General features: G+C 39.3%; 1 protein-coding gene across 8 annotated transcripts in view; it reads right to left on the reverse strand.

The window, feature by feature from the left end:
* HDAC8 (histone deacetylase 8) overlaps window positions 1–20,770 on the reverse strand; it is a 257,682-nt gene that overhangs the window by 84,000 nt on the left and 152,912 nt on the right. Inside the window, exon 10 of one of the 8 annotated variants that reach the window (XM_060408198.1) lies at window positions 1,156–19,864. The exons of the other annotated variants lie outside the window; for them this stretch is intronic. Within the exon in view, the coding sequence (XP_060264181.1) occupies window positions 19,850–19,864 (15 nt within the window). The 3' untranslated portion in view covers window positions 1,156–19,849. Of the gene's footprint in view, window positions 1–1,155; window positions 19,865–20,770 lie in introns of those variants that run through there. 8 annotated transcript variants of the gene reach the window in all.

A 20,770-nucleotide genomic window follows, 5' to 3' on the forward strand; every position in this document is an offset into this window, starting at 1 on the left:
TACTCTGTATTAGGTATTACAAGTAAACTAGAAATGATTTAAAGTATACAGGAGGATGTGCATAGGTTATACGCAAACAGGCTATTTTATATGAAGGATTTAACCATTTGTGAACTTTTGTACCCACAGGGTGTCCTGGAACCAATCCCCTAAGGACATTGATAGATGACGGTATATAGCACATCTTCATCCACTGACGAACACTTAGGTTGTTTCCACATCTTGGCTGTGGTAAGTAACGCTGCAGTGGACATGTGCTGTACTGTGCTGCGCTCAGTTGTGTCTGACATTTTGCTGCCTCATGGACTGCAGCCCCTCAGGCTCCTCTGTCCATGGGATTCTCTAGGTAAGAATACTGGAGTGGGTTGCCATGTCTTCCTGGGGATCTTTCTGACCTAGGGGTTGAACTCACATCTCCTTCCTACATTGGCAGGCAGATTCTTTACCACCAAGCCACAGTGGACATAGGGGTGCATATATCTTTCTGAATTAGTTTTCATTTTCTTTGGGTAAATATGTAGAAGTGGAATTGTTGGATCATGTCGTATTTTTAATTTCTTGAGGAATCTCCATACTGGTTTCCATAGTGGCTGCACCAATTTACTTTCCAACCAACAGTGTGGAAGGGTTCCCTTTTCTCCATATGCTCTCAAACAGTTGTCTTTTTTAAAATTTATTTTTAATTGGAGGATAATTGCTTTATAATATTGTGTTGGTTTCTGCCATATATCAACATGAGTCAGTCATAAGTATACATATGTCCCCTCCCATACGTCTTTTTGATAGTAGCCATTCTAACACGCGTGAGATGATATCTCATTGTGGATTTGATTTACATTTCCCTGATGATTAGTAATGCTGAGTACCTTTTCATGTACCTGTTGGACATCTTTATGTCTTCTTTGAAAGTGTTCAGATCCTCTGCCCATTAAAATTTTTTTTTGCTGTTGAGTTGAAGCATAATTCTTCTTATTTCTGTAAAATTGGTAGTGTTGCTTCCACTTTCATTTCTGATTTCAACTGAGTCTAGTCTCCTTTTCCTTAGTTACTTAGCTAAAAGTTTGTCAATTTTGTTGACATTTTCAAAGAACAGGTTTTGTTTTCATTGATTTCCTATTTTTCCAATTTACTATTTCATTTATTCCCTCTCTAATCTTTGTTATTTCCTTCCTTATACTTGGTTTGGATATAGCTAGCTCTTAATTTCTCACATATCCTAAGATACAAAGCTGGGTATTGAGTTGATACCTTTCTTTTTAACATAGGTACTTATAGCAACAAATTTCCTTATGACGAGTGCTTTAGCTACATCTCATTTTGTATGCTTGGTATGTTGTTTCTTCATTTTCCTTAATCTCAAAGTATTTTCTATTTTCCTTTTCTTATTACCCATTGGTCATTTTAGGTATACGCTGTTTAATTTCCACATATTTGTGAATTTCCCAAATTTCCTTCTGTTATTAATTTCTACTCACATTCCATTGTGGTCAGAAAACATACTTTGTATGATTTCACTCCTTCTATGCTCTATGGCCTAGCCTATGGTCTGTTCTGGAGACTGTTCCATGTACACTTGAGTAGAATCCTCTTGTTTTCCAGTGGATTATTCCATAGATGTATGTCAGGTTTAGTTTAGGTCAAGTCTTCTATTCTGTTGATCTTCTGCCTAGTTGTTCTACCCATTATTGAAAGTGGGCAATGAATTCTCAAACTATTATTGTTTAATTGTCTATCTTGATTGGATTGTTTAATTCGTTCACATATTCATATTCATTATTAATATGCCTAGATTTACACTGTCATCTTGCTTTCTGCTTTTTTTTGTTTATATATGTCACAAATCTTTTTTGTTTATCTTTCTTTGTATTAGGTAGATATTTTCTCATGTAACATTTTAATTCCTTTCATGATTTTTAAATTATTATTTTTAAGTTATTTTAACTGTGATTTTCTAGGGTTTATAATACATATCTTACTAGAATCTACTTCAGATTTATATTGACTTAGTGATAGTGAAATACAGACATTATAGCTTCACTGCCTCCCTCTTTTTTGATGTTATTGTCATACAAATATATTTATATATATAATAAATCTAACAATACATGGCTGTAATTATTACTTTATATAATTCTATGTCTTTTAAAAAGGCTGAGAGGAGTTCCTTGATGGTTTAGTAGTTAGGATTCGGCACTTTCACTGTGGATGCCAAGGTTTGATCCCTGGTCAAGAAAGCATCCCACATGCCACATAGTGCAGCCAAAATACAAAAGTAAATAAATAAAATAATGCTGAGAGAAAAAGGAGAATAAATATATATTTATAGTGTTCACTAACATTCTTACTGTTCTTTCCATTTCTTTCTGTGAGTTGGAGTTCCCATCTAGTGTCATTTGCTTATTTCAATAGAGCTCTCTTCCCATTCCATTCCTTTGTGCTGTTATTGCCAAATATTTTATATTTCTATATATTATACTCCCAACAATAAAATTATATTCACATTGTTTTATGTAATTGATTTTTAAATCATTCATGAGGGGAAAGGGGAAGAAATATGCAATTATGCTTTCTTTGCTAATTACCCACATAATTACCTCCACCAGCATTGCTTGCTTTTCATGTGGATTCAAATCACTTTCTGACATCACTTACTTCCAGCCTGAAGAACTTCACTTAATATTTCTTTAAGAAAGGTATCCTAGCAATGAATTCTGTTTTTTAAAACATTTATCTGGGAATGTTTTTAATTCCTGTTCATTTTTGTTAGATATATGATTCTTGGTGTTTTTATAAACTGTCAGTAGTTTGACTAGGCCATTCTTCTTAACTCCATTGTTTCCTAAGGGAAGTCAGCTATTAATCTTACAGGGGTTCCCTTGTATGTGATGTATGTTTTTTTCTCTTCCTGCTTTCAAGATTTTCACCTATTTGTCTTTCAGAATTTTACTATGATGACCCTTGGTATGATCTCTTTGGGTTTCCTTAGAAATAATTTTCTTAGGTGTATAAAGTTTTTTTTTTAAATCATATTTGAGAAATTTTGGGAATTCCTTGGTGGTCCACTGGTTAGGACTCAGTGCTTTCATCGCCAGGGCTTGGGTTTGAATCCCTGATTGGGGAACTAAGTTTCTATAAGCTGCACAGGATGTACCCCTTCCCTCACCAAAAAATCCCACCCCCTAAAAAACAACAAAAAGAAACAAATTTGAGGAGTTTTAAGCAATTTTGTAAACATCTTTTTCTGTCCTTTCACACTCTCCTTTCTTTCCAGTGCTCTTATTATGTATATGTTGTTGCACTTATTTATGTTCCATATTTATCTGAAACTCTCTTCAGCTGCATTTTCTCTGTTCTTCAGATTGATAATAACTTTTAACAATCAATCAAGTTGATTGATTCTTTCTTTTGACAACTCTAATCTACTATAGATCCCCCTCTAGCAAATTTTTCATTTGTTACTATACTTTTCAACTCCAGAATATACATTTGGTTCTGTTTTAATAATTCCATTTCTTTATTGATAATCTATATGCCTCCTGAGAAACCTGTATGCAGGTCAAGAAGCAACATTTAGAACTGGACATGGAACAATGGACTGGTTAAAAATTGGGAAAGGAGTACATTAAGGCTACATATTGTCACCCTTCTTATTTAACTTATATCCAGAGCACATCATGCGAAATGCTGGGCTGGATGAAGCATAAGCCAGAATCAAGATTTCTGGGACAAATATCAATAACCACAGTTTTGCAGATGACACCACCCTTATGGCAGAAAGTGAAGAAGAACTAAAGAGCCTCTAGATGAAAGTGAAAGAGGAGAGCGAAAAAGCTGGCTTAAAACTCAACATTCAAAAAACGAAGATCATAGCATTTGGTCCCATCCCTTCATGGCACATAGGTAGGGAAACAATGGAAATAGTGACAGATCTTATTTTATTGGGGCTCCAAAATCACTGCAAATGGTGACTATAGCCATGAAATTAAAGACGTTTGCTCCTTGGAAGAAAAACTATGACAAGCCTTGAGAGTGTATTGAAAAACAGAAACCTCACTTTGGTGACAAAGGTCCATATAGTCAAAGTCATGGTTTTTCCAGTAGTCATATACAGATATGAGAGTTGGACCATAAAGAAGGCTGAGCACTGAAGAATTGATGCTTTTGAATTGTGGTGCTGGAGAAGACTCTTGAGAGTCCTTTGGACAGCAAGGACATCAAATCAGTCAATCCTAAAGGAAATTAGTCCTGAATATTCATTGGAAGGACTGATGCTGAAGCTGAAGCTCTAATACTTTGGCCACCTGATGCAATGAACTGACTGATTGGAAAACACGCTGATGCTAGGAGAGATTGAGTGCAAGAGGATAAGGGGGTGACAGAGGATAAGACGGTTGGCTGGCATCACTGACTCAATGGACATGAGTTTGAGCAAACTCTGGGAGACAGTGAAGGACAGGGAAGCCTGGTGTGCCGCAGTCCATGGGACTGCAAAGAGTTGGACACAACTTAGTGACTGAACAACAACAAAATGTATTGAGACATTGTCATCACACCTTCTTTTACTTCAATAAGCACAGTCGTCTTCTTTGAAAATACTTATAACAATTGTTGTGAAGTCTTTGTCTGCTTAGTCTTCCACTTGAGCCTCTTCAGAAAGAGTATTTTTATTGCTTTTCTTTTTTTCCTTCTATGTATGGGTCATGTTTTCAGGTTTTCTGGGGGTGGGGCAGGAAAAATTATTTTTCTCATATTTCTTTTGGTTGAAATCTGGACCTTATAGATAATACATGCTTTGAACTATGGGATACTGATTCCCCACCCCACCCTAGGTGTGGTGGCTTTTAATTTCTTGATTATTTGTTTAATTACTTAAATGAACATTGTGAAGTTTATTCTCCCTACAGAGTGCAGCTTCTAATGTCCCTGCTCTGATTTTTCCCCTTGTTTTTAATCTTTTTACTTGACTACCTAGGGGTTAGCCCTGGTTTGGCACAAGTCACTTATTGCCAAGGTTGTTCTTTAAGTCTCCTAAGTCTGTTAGATTTTAACCATTATCATTTGGATATGTTTCTGGTTTGGAGGCTACTGTCATAATTCAGGGTTTATATTTTTGCCTCCTGTTCAACCAGGGACTAGCAGTTTGAAGGCTCTCTCTGTGATGGCTCCTGAGAGGTCATAGCTTTGGGCAGGAACACAGTCTTCCAGACTCCCAAGGATTAGTATGATGTTACTTTTAAGCCTGGCTTTCTAGGAGTCACTCCTGGATCAAAGTAGCTTATCATGCACTACAGACAGTGTTTAGTTAGAAGCTGTATTTGTAAATCACTTGTGCCAGTGAAACTTCTGCCCTGTATTCATGGCTCTGTGTGCTGCTCAGGGAATGCTTTCAAGTTTGCTCCATGTCCTACTGTGTTCTTGAGTGGGAACAGCCTAGCAATGTGCACAACTTCTCAACTTTCAGAGTTTACTGTGATACCAGGAGATCTCTTCTTTCCTGTTTTTTTCCTCTGGTCCACTATTAAAGTGGCTGTTCTGCTGTTTTAATAGTATCATGGAGCTATCAGCCTCTTAATTGCTTTCTACCCAAATTCCCATGTCTTTTGTTTCTTTACAATGCTCTTAGGCAAGGAATTATCCACTTTTGGTTACATGTAAAGTCAATCTACCCCACGCTGAGAGCAACTACCCCACGCCCGAGGTCAGGGGAGGTGGCTGAGAGGAGCAACCCCATGTCCAAGGAGCAGCTGCTGCACGGGTGCAGGAGGGGCGAGAGGAGTTACTCCATGTGGGTCAGGAGGGGCAGCGGTGAGGAGATAACCCTCGTCCAAGGTAAGAGAAACCAAAGTAAGATAGTAGGTGTTGTGAGAGGGCATCAGAGGGCAGACACACTGAAACCATAATCACAGAAAACTAGTCAATCTGATCACACGGACCACAGCCTTGTCTAACTCAATGAAACTAAGCCATGCCATGTGGGGCCACCCAAGATGGATGGGTCATGGTGGAGAGGTCTGACAGAATGTGGTCCACTGGAGAAAAGAATGGCAAACCACTCCAGTATTCTTGCCTTGAGAACCCTATGAACAGTATGAAAAGGCAAAATGATAGGATACTGAAAAAGGAACTCCCCAGGTCGGTAAGTGCCCAATATGCTACTGGAGATCAGTGGAGAAATAACTCCAGAAAGAATGAAGGGATGGAGCCAAAGCAAAAACAATACCCAGTTGTGGATGTGACTGGTGATAGAAGCAAGGTCCGATGCTGTAAAGAGCAATATTGCATAGGAACCTGGAATGTCAGGTCCATGAATCAAGGCAAATTGGAAGTGGTCAAACAGGAGATGGCAAGAGTGAACGTTGACATTCTAGGAATCAGCGCACTAAAATGGACAGGAATGGGTGAATTTAACTCAGATGACCATTATATCTACTACTGCGGGCAGGAATCCCTCAGAAGAAATGGAGTAGCCATCATGGTCAACAAAAGAGTCTGAAATGCAGTACTTGGATGAAATCTCAAAAACGACAGAATGACCTCTGTTCGTTTTGAAGGCAAACCATTCGATATCATGGTAACCCAAGCCTATGCTCCAACCAGTAATGCTGAAGAAGCTGAAGTTGAACGGTTCTATGAAGACCTACAAGACCTTTTAGAACTAACATCCCCAAAAGCTGTCCTTTTCATCATAGGGGACTGGAATGCAAAAGTAGGAAGTCAAGAAATATCTGCAGTAACAGGCAAATTTGGCCTTGGAATACGGAATGAAGCAGGGCAAAGACTAATAGAGTTTTGCCAAGAGAACGCACTGGTCATAGCAAACACCCTCTTCCAACAACACAAGAGAAGACTCTACACATGGACATCACCAGATGGTCGACACCAAAATCAGATTGATTATATTCTTTGCAGCCAAAGATGGAGAAGCTCTATACAGTCAGCAAAAATAAGACCAGGAGCTGACTGTGGCTCTGATCATGAACTCCTTATTGCCAAATTCAGACTTAAATTGAAGAAAGTAGGGAAAACCACTAGACCATTCAGGTATGACCTAAATCAAATCCCTTATGATTATACAGTGGAAGTGAGAAATAGATTTAAGGGACTAGATCTGATAAATAGAGTGCCTGATGAACTATGGATGGAGGTTCCTGACATTGTACAGGAAACAGGGATCAAGACCATCCCCATGGAAAAGAAATGCAAAAAAGCAAAATGGCTGTCTGAGGAGGCCTTACAAATACCTGTGAAAAGAAGAGAAGCAAAAGCAAAGGAGAAAAGGAAAGATATAAGCATCTGAATGCAGAGTTCCAAAGAATAGCAAGGAGAGATAAGAAAGCCTTCCTCAGTGATCAATGCAAAGAAATAGAGGAAAAGAACAGAATGGGAAAGACTAGAGATCTCTTCAAGAAAATTAGAGATACCAAGGGAACATTTCATGGAAAGATGGGCTCGATAAAGGGCAGAAATGGTATGGACCTAACAGAAGCAGAAGATATTAAGAAGAGGTGGCAAGAATACACAGAAGAACTGTACAAAAAAGATCTTCATGAACCAGATAATCACGATGGTGTGATCACTCACCTAGAGCCAAGGTGAAGGTGAAGTCAAGTGGGCCTTAGGAAGCATCACTATGAACAAAGCTAGTGGAGGTGATGGAATTCCAGTGGAGCTATTTCAAATCCTGAAAATGATGCTGTGAAAGCACTGCACTTAATATGCCAGCACATTTGGAAAACTCAGCAGTGGCCACAGGACTGGAAAAGGTCAGTTTTCATTCCAATTCCAAAGAAAGGCAATGCCAAAGAATGCTCAAACTACTGCACAATTGCACTCATCTCACACGCTAGTAACGTAATTCTCCAAATACTCCAAGCCTGGCTTCAGCAATACGTGAACCGTGAACTCCCAGATGTTCAAGCTGGTTTTAGAAAAGGCAGAGGAACCAGAGATCAAATTGCCAACATCCACTGGATCACTGAAAAAGCAAGAGAGTTCCAGAAAAACACCTATTTCTGCTTTATTGACTATGCCAAAGCCTTTGACTGTGTGGATCACAATGAACTGTGGGAAATTCTGAAAGAGATGGGCATACCAGACCATCTCACCTGCCTCTTGAGAAACCTATATGCAGGTCAGGAAGCAACAGTTAGAACTGGACATGGAACAACAGACTGGTTCCAAATAGGAAAAGGAGTATGTCAAGGCTGTATATTGTCACCCTGCTTATTTAACTTATATGCAGAGTACAGCATGAGAAATGCTGGGCTGGAAGAAGCACAAGCTGGAATCAAGATTGCCGGGAGAAATATCAATAACCTCAGATATGCAGATGACACCACCCTTATGGCAGAAAGTGAAGAGGAACTAAAAAGCCTCTTGATGAAAGTGAAAGAGAGTGAAAAAGTTGGCTTAAAGCTCAACATTCAGAAAACGAAGATCATGGCATCTGGTCCTATCACGTCATGGGAAATAGATGGGGAAACAGTGGAAACAGTGTCAGACTTTATTTTTGGGCTCCCAAATCACTGCAGATGGTGACTGCAGCCATGAAATTAAAAGACGCTTACTCCTTGGAAGTAAAGTTATGACCCACCTACATAGCATATTAAAAATCAGAGACATTACTTTGCCAACAAAGGTCCATCTAGTCAAGTCTATGGTTTTTCCTTAGAGTTGGACTGTGAAGAAAGCTGAGCACCGAAGAATTGATGCTTTTGAACTGTGGTGTTGAAATCATAATCGGACTGCAAGGAGATCCAACCAGTCCATTCTAAAGGAGATCAGTCCTGGGTGTTCTTTGAAAGGACTGATGCTGAAGCTGAAACTCCAATACTTTGGCCACCTCATGCGAAGAGTTGACTCATTGGAAAAGACTCTGATGCTGGAGGGATTGGGGGCAGGAGGAGAAGGGAACAACTAGGATGAGATGGCTGGATGGCATCATCGTCTCGATGGACACGAGTTTGAGTGAACTCCGGGAGTTGGTGATAGACAGGGAGGCTGGTGTGCTGCAATTCATCGGGTTGCAAAGAATCGGACACGACTGAGCGACTGAACTGAACTGAACTGAAAGTCAATCTCTTCAAGCAGCACTGGGAGGTTTTTTTATCCTTATAGCTCACCTATCTTCCCAGCGCAGAACCCCCATGTCACTACTCTGGAGATGGGCATAGGAACTTGTTTTTCCATGAATGACACCCTCCCTTAGTGAACAATGGAGGGTGGTGGCAGCCCCTGTTCTTGTCAGATTGTTTTTCCTGGTGTGGAACCACTGTCCTATGAGTGAGCCAGGCTGCGGGCAATCGGGGCTTCGGTATGCCTTGCACAGGTTAGAATAGGAGCTGGTTGGAGGAAAAGAGACCAGGTCTTCTTGGCCATGCCTGCATGGACATGGAGCTGGGAGAGATGAAAAATTCCAGCAGCCTGCCCTGCCCTGTGTGAAATCATAACCTCAGACTAGAAATTGCAGAGAAAAAGAACATCCATCCTCTTGGCTGCATCTGCCCAGAGTAGTGAGTTTGGGGTAGAGATCCTGCAAGCAGAGCTGGGGAGGGTGGTAAAGTTGTGATAAGAGCATGAGTCATGGCTCAAATGCCATAGACTCCTGCTCATCTTAACTTTGGGCTTCCCTCGTGGCTCAGTGGTAAAGAATCTGCCTGCCGATGCAGGACATGCAAGAGACCTGGGTTCAATCCCTGGGTCAGGAAGTTCCCCTGGAGAAAGAAATGGCAACCCACTCCAGTTCCCCTGGAGAAGGAAATGGCAACCCACTCCAGTATTCTTGCCTGGGAAAATCCCACGGACAGAGGAGCCTGGCAGGCTACAGTCCATGGGGTCACAAAAGAGTCCGACATGACTTAGAGACTAAACAACAACAACATTCTTGGCTTTGGTCGTCTTCTTTATTTATCTTTGTTTTATATTTTAATAATTTTTGCTTTTTGTCTATTATTTCCTTCCTTCTGCTTTTTTTGGATTTATTCTATTATTTATTATCTTAGTTAAGTTGAATGCTTAGCTCATTAACTTTCATTGTTTCTTTCTTTGTTTCTTTCTTGTGGGATCTCAGTTCCCTGACCAGGGATTGAACCCAGGCCACAGCAGTAAAAGCCTGGAATCCTAACCACTAGGCAACCAGGGAACTCCCTCTTCTTTTTTAACATATTAACTTAAGCCTATAAACAGCCCGGTAACATACCACTATAGGTGCAATATACAAGCTCACTTTTAAATATTTCCTAATTTCCATTAAGATTTCTTCTTTGAAGAAATACATTTTAAAATGTGTTTAAAAATTTCTGAAAGTGTATTTTAACAAAAAACTATACATCTGGATTTATTTATATCATCTTTATGCTATAAGTTCCATTTTTGCTGTGTTTTTTCCCTCTTTGAAAAACCAATTGAGGTTTATTTTGCCTCATTCCATTTTTCTACTTCAATTATTTTTGAAGATATTTATTCTTTTCCTACTCGTTTAGTGGCTACCCTTGAAATTCTAACATGCTTACTTAATTCAATAAAATCTAGAGTAAATTAACTTATGTACCATCTTTTCAAAGGGACCTTTAGAATGTTCTGACTCTAATCCTCAACATCAAGTTGCTATTGTGAAGCCTTTAAATTCTGTGTTTTCTGTCTTCTTTTAATCCCACAAATTATAAATTACTAATATTACCCACATGTTTAACTTTTATTTTCTACTTAAAGTTCTTTCATTTATCTCATAACTTCAGTTTTAGATCATTTTTCTTATTTAGTGACACATGTTGGTGGTAAATATTTTAAATTTTTTTATATCAAAATGCCTTTATGTTGTCTTTATTCTCTGAAGACAGTTTCACAGTATATATAATTCTAAGATGAAAATTATTTTCTCTAAGCACTTTGAACATTATATTCTACTTTGGTTTGCAGTGTTGCTGTTGAGAAGTCAATTATTGGTCTAGTTGTTGTTCTTTTGTATATGATCAGTCTTTTCCTCCTAGCTTGTTTCAAGATCTTTGTCTCTGGTGTTCTGCAGTTTGACTATGATGCGTGTAGATATCAATTTCTTTTTATTTATTTTGTCTGAAATTTCTTAGGTTTCCTGAACCTGCAGATTTTTGTTTTTTTCAAAATTCTGGAAAACTTCCAGCTAGGATTTAGGTGAATGGCTCCTCCCCTTTTTCTATTCTTTCTAGAATTCTAAAAAGATTAACGTTGGACTGTTCTGTTTTACCCTTCATATCTCTTAAGCACTCATATTTTCCATCTCTGTACCTCTATGCTACATTCTGTGTGATGTTTTCAGATGTATTTTCCAGTTTCCTAATTTCTCTTCAACTGATGTGTTAAACTTCATTGAATTTCTAAAAACAATTATTATATTTCAAAGTATTCTATTTAACTGTTTTTCAAACTTAGCAGGTCATTTTTGACAGTCTCTTGCTCTTTGCTCTGTATTTTTTTATTTCCTTAAATTTATTTAACATATCTATTTTATGTTCTGTATATGATAATTTAAATCTCTAAAATATTTGTGGTCCTAGTTATGTTTTATCTTTTTTTCCCCTGTTGACTTCTTCCTCCTGGAAGTTGCCTTGTTTATGTAAACTGTGATTTACAATTGTGAACAAATGTTTGTCAGAACTCTCCGTGGGATTTCTGTGTGGCCTAGGAGTGATAGTGCATTTCCCATGAAAGAGTTCAACTTGATTTTCCCTGTTGCTTGAGGCATCACAAACCTAGGTCCACTTTAAAAAAAAATCATGGCTTATGGCTTTTGGGGCCATTTACATAATATATATTCAATCTTTAATCCAGGTATCATAAAATTTCAGGAAGGTATTTAAAAAAAAAATCTACTTAACGTAAAGACTCAGACCAAAAAATTTTTCTTAGCTGTCTGCCTTTCCCAGCACCCCTCCACCCCCAGCTGCAGGCCTTTGCTGTCCAATACTGTAACCACTAGTCGCATGTGGCTATTAAATTTAAATTAATTAAAATGAAAAATTCAGTTCTTCAGTCTCACTAGCCACATTTGAAGCAATCAATAACCACATGCTATTGGGTTACTGGGTACCGTATTGATCAGTGCATATATAGAACATTTACACCATGATGAAAGTTTTACTGAATAGCGCTGCTCTAGAACATTTGAAGCTATACGTGTCTCCAGGGTGTGTGTGCCTTCAGAACTAGGTTCCACCTTTGAACAAACTTTTGTTAATCTGTGTCTTAGTCTGTATGCTTCCTGAAGATGTCCAAGTCCTAATATCTAGAATCTGTGAATATACTACCTTATATGGCAAAAGGGAACTTTGTAGACATGATTAAGGATCTTGAGATGGGGAGATTATCCTGGATTATATGGGTGAACTCAAAGTAATTACAAGGATTTTCAGAAGGGAACTAGGAAAGCAGGAAATACACAGTTAAAGAGGTTATGTGGTAACAGAAGCAGAGGTAGGAGTGGTGTACTTTGAAGATGGAGGAAGGAACCATGAGCCAAGGAAGGCAGGAGACCTCTAAAGCTGGAAAAAGCAACAAAACAGATTCTTCCCTTGAACTTCCAGAAGGAATGTAGTTCTGTGACCCAGATTTTAGATTTTTGACCTCCAGAACAGTATGAGAATAAATTTATGTTTCTTTAAGCCATTAAGTTTGTGGTAATTTGCTGCAGTAGCAATGAGTCATACAAACTATGAAAGGGGGCAGTTAAGAAAGGTTTTATTTTAATATACTAGAAATGTGTGGCGGCCCAATGGCATTGCTATCATTCTTATATCTACTCATTTCCCCTTCCTATATTTCTATTTGCCTCTGAGGGTACAAGGCCCATGGCAAACAAATTTCAGCAGGGAGACTAATGCAGGAACCTATATTCTCATTCATTTATTCAACAAATACAAATACATACCGAGTGTTTATCATGCTCTGAGCACTGTTTTAGGTGCTTAGCATATATTAGGGAATAAAAGAAAAAGAATCTCTGCCTTTAAGAAGCTTACACTCTAGAGGAGGGAAAGAGTGATAAATAAGTAAATAAAACAGTATGTGATTATATGAGTATGCAGATGATTAGTGCTATGGGTGAAAAAAAGTGTGAGTAGCAAGGGAGGGGGGATGGGCAGCAATAGTATTATATATGATGGTCAGTATATATAATGATGGTCATTATATATGAAGTCTCATTGAAAAAGTGGCAACTGAGCAAAGACTTCTAAGCAGAAGCAGCATCCAGTGCAAAATAGTGAAGTGGGAGTGTGCCTTGTGCCTGGTACCTTCTAAGAACAGCAAGTAGACCACTGTGATGGAGGACAGAGCAATAGGAAATGAAGTCAGAGAGGAAACAGAGGTCAGATCATGTTGGGCTTTGTAGGCTACTGCAAGCACATAAGCTTGATACTGAGGAGGACCCCTGATTCTTAGGGTAGATAAGTATGCAATTAGCATAGTACTGAGGATACATAGGAAGAGATATAGCTCCTAGAGAATGGATGAATTTTTATATGCTCGAGTAGGGAGCTGACTTTCTTCTGAGCACCATACTTTTTTTATATAAAGAAATATGGAAATGCAAATTGTTATTTATGACCACAAAGGAATGATAAATAATACTGATACTATGAAAAGCATCCAGTGTTTACACCGCTTAAATTTGATACCCAGTTTATGATATTTTAAAAATGTTAATAAAAATGTCCCAAAGCATGCTATTGGTATACCTCTAAATTGGAGTTTAGACTGTCAGCACCCTGTGATTTGGGAGGGAATGTTAGGTCATTCTGGGTCCTAGATTTTCACAATCTAGACTATTTTCCCAAAGAGTAGAAGAAAAAAGTACTTTTGCTTTGTGGGCATTCAGTTGGATTATAATACCTAGCTGATGAGAAAGTTCCCCTTTGGTGTATCAGCAGATGGAGAACAGAAGCTTTATCTTTCATGGACTGTGGCAGAAGCCCTAAGTGGATCTGCGTCCCTGAAGATGAATGTGACTGATGGCTGACAGCTCTGCAAGGCTATAGTCTGTCATACAGAGTGAGAAAGTCAGAAAGAGAAAAATATTGTATATAAATGCATATATGTGGAATCTAGAAAAATGGTACAGACGAACCCCTTTGAGCACCACACTTTTATAACCATTCGCTTCCTGGATGTTTCTACTTATATATTGGTGACTCAAACTCAAATTTTCTAAATAAACTCCTGATCTTCCATCCTAACCCCTTTCTTCTTCTTCTGTCCTCTATCCCACCTACTGGTATCCTGTTAGAAATTTTTGAGTCATCTCCTGATTTTGCTTACTCCCACTCCTCTATGTCCAACTAGACTCCCAATGCTGTCAGTCTTACTTCACATACGTCCTGCTCTGTGTTTCCTCTGCCTTCACCTTTGTTGAAGCCTTCATCTGTCATGGGACATCTGTAATCTCCTCCATGGTTCTAAAACCTGTGTGCCAACTTTCCTATAGCTGCCACAACTCCAAAACTGATCATTCTACTCCCTCTTTTAAAGATTTCTCCTGGCTCCGACTCCTTGTAGAATCTTGTCCCAATCTCTCCTTCTATCCTCATTTTCCAATATGCATTTCTACATGTTACATACTGAACCTCTCACTGTAATCCCAGCATATTCAGCCCTATCACAAGCATGTGTGTGTGTGTGTGTGTGTGTGTGTGTGTGTGTGTGTGTGCTCAGTCGTGTCCACCTCTTTGCGACCCTATGGACTGTAGTCCGCCAGGCTCCTTTGTCCATGGGATTCTCTAGGCAAGAATACTGGAATGGGTTGCCATGCCCTCCTCCAGGGGATGTTCCCAACCCAGGGATCGAACCTGCATCTCTTATGTCTCCTGCATGGCAGGTGGGTTCTTTACCACCAGTGCTACCTGGGAAGCCCATCACAAGTATACATATACCTGAAAAAGCAGTATCTACTGGCTATTATGATAACTAAATAACAACAGATTCTTTCTTCCAGAAATGCCCTTACCCTCTTTCTTCACCTGGAAAAATACTTATATATCCTTCTACTCAATGACTTCCCTGGTGGCTCAGACAGTATAAGTGTTTGCCTACAATGTGGGAGACCTGGGTTCAGTCCCTGGGTCAGGAAGATCCCCTGGAGAAGGAAATGGCAACCCACTCCAGTACTCTTGTCTGGAAAATCTCATGTATGGCGAAGCCTGGTAGGCTACAATCCATGGGGTCGCAAAGAGTCGGACACAGCTGAGTGACTTCACTTTCACTTCTACTCAATTCAAAGCTGCTTCCTCAGTGAAGCCTTTCTTGTTTCCCTCAGTAGGGTTTGTTGTTACTTTTTGTATGTACCTCCAGCATTCTGTATCTATAGCCCTGGGGCCACTCAATATAGCACATTGTAATTATCTGATTACAGATCTGCCTTCCCCAACAGACTATAAGCTCCTTGAGGGCAGGTGCCACCTCTACTGATTTTTTCATTCCTAGTAGCTAGTAGCATCCAGCCCAAAGGAGGTACTCAATTTTTGGTGAAATAAACGATGTACTACTGAAATGATTCAGGAAAAATCTATAACTTGCTAGTTAAGGAGAAAGAACAAAAAGGACTTCCCTGGCAGTCCAGTGGTAAGACTCCAAGCTCCCAATGCAGGGAGCACAAGGTTCAAACCCTGGTCAGGGAACTAAGATACCACATGCTGCTTGGCACAGCCAAAAAGCAAAAAGAACAGAAGAAGGGACAGAATTCATACACAAAGCAGCTGGCCAAATAGCTCAGAGGTGGGAGGGATAGCCACAAAAAGGCTAAAATTGAAGATATGGGCTGGGTTATAGTGGGAGGGGGGAGCAAACAGAAGGGTTGGGTGGACCTAGCTGGGGAAGTGCTGTGAATCCATTGCCCAAAGTCTGGATTTTCATTTGAATGAGTACAGAGTTGCTGGAGAGTTATTAGAGACAGTTGAAGCAAAGCTGTGAAAAATAACCTGCACTGCAATGCTGGAAGGAGGTCATGAGGCCAGCTAGAAGGCAGTCACAATAATCAAGAGCAGAATGGCATGGCAAGTATAAGCAGGAGATTTAGGGGGCACAGAAAAGGAGGAGGCTGGATTTGGTGAAAAATTCCATTTTGGAGAAGACACAAAGGTAAAGAGAATTGCTGAAGATTATGAAAAGCAGAGTAGTACAGAGAAAGAACATGAGACCAGCAGATAGAAAATCAGAGTTCAGTTATAGCAGAAAAGTTATTCCGTATCATCTTGGCCTTCCTGTGCCTTACCTTCTTAAACAGTGAAAAAAATAAAAATATAAAAAAGAGAGATTTCACATTCAAATTATCATCAAATCCAGAATCTTTCAATTTGACTTCAAAATATCTCTTGAACCACTCCATCTTCACTGCCACCATCTTTGTCCAGACCCCAGCAGTCCTCAGCTGGAGCACTGTATTAGCCTGGACAGTGGTTTCACCCTTTCTTATCCCTAGACTATCTGGTCTCCACATAACAGTGAGCATCATAATTTAAACATGTCAGTTTGCTTATGTTACTCCTCTGCTTAAAAATCCTTTGACTCCCACTGCAATTGGAGTTAGATCACACTCCTTATCTTGGCCTAAAAGTTGCCTACATAATGTGGCTCCTGCCTATTTCACTGACCTCATCCCACCCTCCTCTCTCCTCACTCAATACACCCTAGTCGCACAAACTTTCTGCTTTTCCTTGAGCACAACCAGTTTTTTTCTACATTTTCACATGCTGTTTTCTGGAATGTAGTTTTGTCTGGCTGGGTTCTTCATGTTTTTGGTACTTCAGACCTAGATTTGATCTGCTCAGAGAAGTAAGTCCTGATCTTGCTATCGCCTATTTATTTTCTTAGCACTTATCACAATCTGTAATTATTTTATTATTTCTTTACTACTGATCTCTCAGGAGATTACAAGTTCTAAAAGGTGGAGTCCCTCTGTCTACTTCACTGTACATTTGTGAGAGTGAACGAGTGAGTGAATGAATGAAAGAGGCAATGGAAGCAGAATTCACCAAAAATGAGGTCATGAAGAAAAATGGAGGAAAAGATTTTGAAAAGAGTTCCATTTAATCTTGAGAATAGCATATCTAGTTTTACCCAACTCAAAGTATAAACTGTTACAAAGAATTAGAGATAGAAGACAGAGGGCTCAGGTACCAAACCATGGAAAATCACAGAAGCTAGGGCTAATGAACTCAGTTTAAATTATCAGAAATTTGTTGAGCATTTACTATGTGCACCAGGCTCTATGCTGGACACTCTTTGTGAGGTGCATAAAGATGAATGAGTGGACACTTCAAAAGTTTATATTGAGAGACCAGAAATAGGAGACAAGTAAGTGCAAGTGATGATAAAAGGCAAAATTTAATCAAAGGTTGCTGGGGCTCGAGGAAGGATTCAAAGAAAATTACTCTGATGCTGAAGTCAACAAGTTCCAGTCTACAGTGAAATATGAGCACAGACATTCCCCTCTGTTCTTCCCCACAAAATACTTCTGAAAGTTGGATGGAAAGCAAAATATTTTTCAAGATGACATTTGAGGTACTGTGTTAGTGGAGAAACAACTAGGTGAGGGAGTTTTGGCCCTGCCACTCACCATTTGGGAGACCTTGGAGAATTTGCTCATTTCTTTTTACTAACTACTATTGAGGGTCTCGGAGAAGGCAATGGCACCCCACTCCAGTACTCTTGCCTGGAAAATCCCATGGATGGAGGAGCCTGGTAGGCTGCAGTCCATGGGGTTGCTAAGAGTCGGGCACGACTGAGCGACTTCACTTTCACGCATTGGAGAAGGAATGGCAACCCACTCTAGTATTCTTGCCTGGAGAATCCCAGGGACGGAGGAGCCTAGAGGGCTGCCGTCTATGGGGTCGCACAGAGTCGGACACAACTGAAGCGACTTAGCAGCAGCAGCATTGAGGGTCTACTAAGTGTCAGGCCCTCTAATAGGCACAATAGGTGCTGGGTACAGACCTTAAGGTATTCCTTTTTGTCCTCAGGTAGCACCCACACTTTTGCACTAAAGCAACAGTGTGGCTTTTGGTAATACTCTAAAGGCACTAAGACTACACTTTGGGTATTTGGCACTTCTCTTGTGGCTCAGCTGGTAAAGAATCCGCCTGCAATGCAGGAGACCTGGACTCGATCCCTGGTTTGGGAAGATCCCCTGGAGAAGGGAAAGGCTACCCACTCCAGTATTCTGGCCTGGAGAATTCCATGAACTGTATAGTCCATGGGGTCGCAAAGAGGTGGATATGACTGAGCAACTTTGACTTTCACTTTTCACTTTGGGTATTTGGCAGATGGGGAAAAAGAAGAAAAAGTTTAAGAAGTGAAGCATAAGTTTCTTTGTGGCACTGTTGGATGAGAACATTTTGAAATGGGGAACAATGGAGCCTTCCTGCCATGGTAATCCATTGTATATCAATATTAAGGTGTCAAGGAATGACTACCCTAAAAGTTTATTAACATTAGTGACTAAACAACAACAACAAAACTGTCAGAAATTGTAACATGACCATCTCAAGGTGTTTTAGATGACTGGCAAAATGAGATGGGTGGACAAAAGAAAATCTGCCAGTGCATCTCCAGGAATGACCATGGAAAGGAGTGTCTATTTTTAGACAATAGCATCTTTGCGTCTGTAGACAGAACTATTCCTAGAATGGAGAACGCCAATTTCTCAGATACCTAGGCTTCATTAAAAGAAGAACAAAAGTCTAGAGACTGTCCAGTTCCTTTCGTTCTAATTAGGTGTTCATTGAGCAGCTTTCTGGTCTATAACTGGTCTCTTGACTAGGATGACCCACTAGCTAGGAGTGGTGGGTAAAAGTCACATTTATGCTGGTGGCAAAAGTCTTGCCTTGCCTAATATTGCTTATTATAAATGACCACCTTGAGGTCTGCTTTATAAATCAGTCTCTGTGGCTCTGGCAGCATGATTCACTCCTCAGAGATTCATCATTATGTTGTGGGGTTGAAAATGGGAGAGAATGTGAGGTGGAAAAACTTCAGAGCAGACTGGCTGGAGTATCCTCAAGTGCTCCTCTCTTATGAGGTCTGGCCTGCAGTAGCCAGTGGTTTTACTTATCAAATTACAGCAATAATCATCTCTTACATTTGTTCGGTGCTTTTAACTTTCAAAGCACTTTCATATATACATTACCTAATTTCATCATTTCATCTATTATACCTTCTTTAGCTCATACTGCTTGCAAAAATACATTTGTAGAGCAGTGGCAAAGACACCAAAAGAAGCAGTAATACTGTCAACACCTTGGAAAAAAATCTGTCTATGATGGGACCTTAGCAAAATAAATCAAACTAGAGAAATAAGTGTAGTCAGAGTCTAGGCTGCAGTACGGTGACCTGAGAACTTGTAGATAGGCTCAGAATGACTCTGAGAGTGAAATAACATAAAGACATGGTTGTAGATGTGTTGCTGATGGAGACTTGGGTAATATCCAAGTGTAATCAAAGTGATCAGGGCATATCTATAGGACTGGAAGGTACTCAAAGAAAGTTGCAATCAATCAGGTTTACTGTAAAGTCTGAAGAATAATATGCTATAGAAAAGCAGTGTAGAAGTTATTTGAAAAAGAGGAATTAGATGGTGAAGATATGTTATTGTTTGTCTAGCACCTCCAACTCCTCACTCTGCAGAGGGGCAGGATGGGATTGGGGTGAAGGGGAAGTATGTACATTTGTGCAGTGGCTGGAGAGCAGAGGGAGCTGGGCAGACCATGTATATGACAGACATACATACTATGGTCCCTAAGGATGTAGACTCAGTTATGAAACAGCCACTTCTTTCACTCTGGTTCCATGCTCATCAAGTAACCTTCTGACTCACTAATTCAGTTTCCTAGGTCCCTTGATCCTGGGGAAAAAATGGAGTAGATAAGACTATTGTGGTTATGTGACAGGTATATCTTCCACTGTAAGTTATTTGCAATATATTTTACATGTCTAATCTCCAATTTTCTTTATTTTGAAAATCTACAGAGAAGCTGCAAAAACAGTTCAATAGATTTCTACTTTTCCTTAAACTAAATTTACCAGCTTGCTGATGGAAGTTCAACTGGTCTAGCATTATTTATTGAAAAGTCTGTCTTTCCTCCATTGAATTGCTTTTGGACCTTAGTCAAAAATCAGTTGGCTATATTTCTGTGGGTCTGTTTCTGGGATCTCTATTCTGTTCTTTTGATGTTTATTCCTTTGACAATACCACACAGTCTTGATTACTGTACCTATAATAATGTCTTAAAATTGGTAAAGTGATTCCTTCCACTTCATCCTTCTTTTATAAAACTGTTTTAGCTATTCCAGTTCCTGTTTGTTTTCATATATATTTTATAATAATCTTGTCTATACCTTCAAAAACATACTGGCATTTCTATAGTAATTATATTAAATCTGTACATAAATCTGGAAAGAATTGACATCTTTACTATGTGGAATCTTCTAATTCACGAACACGGTATGTCTCTGCATGACTTCAGATTTTTAATTTCTTTCATCAGTGTTTTGCAGTTTTAATATATAAGTTTGGTACATATTTTGTTAGATTTACACCTAAGTATTTCATTTTAAAAAACTGATTGTAAACGGCACTGCATTTAAAATTTTGGTTTCCATGTGATCATGGATAGCATATAGAAATACAATTGACTTTTGTATGTTGATCTTGTATCCTGAGACCTTGTTGAAAACATTTATTAGTTCTAGATTTATGTAGATTCCTTGGGATTGTATTAGAGACAATGTCATTTGCAAATAGGGACAG

Source organism: Ovis aries, chromosome X (genome assembly GCF_016772045.2).
Source record: "Ovis aries strain OAR_USU_Benz2616 breed Rambouillet chromosome X, ARS-UI_Ramb_v3.0, whole genome shotgun sequence".
In the NCBI taxonomy this organism is placed as follows: domain Eukaryota; kingdom Metazoa; phylum Chordata; class Mammalia; order Artiodactyla; family Bovidae; genus Ovis; species Ovis aries.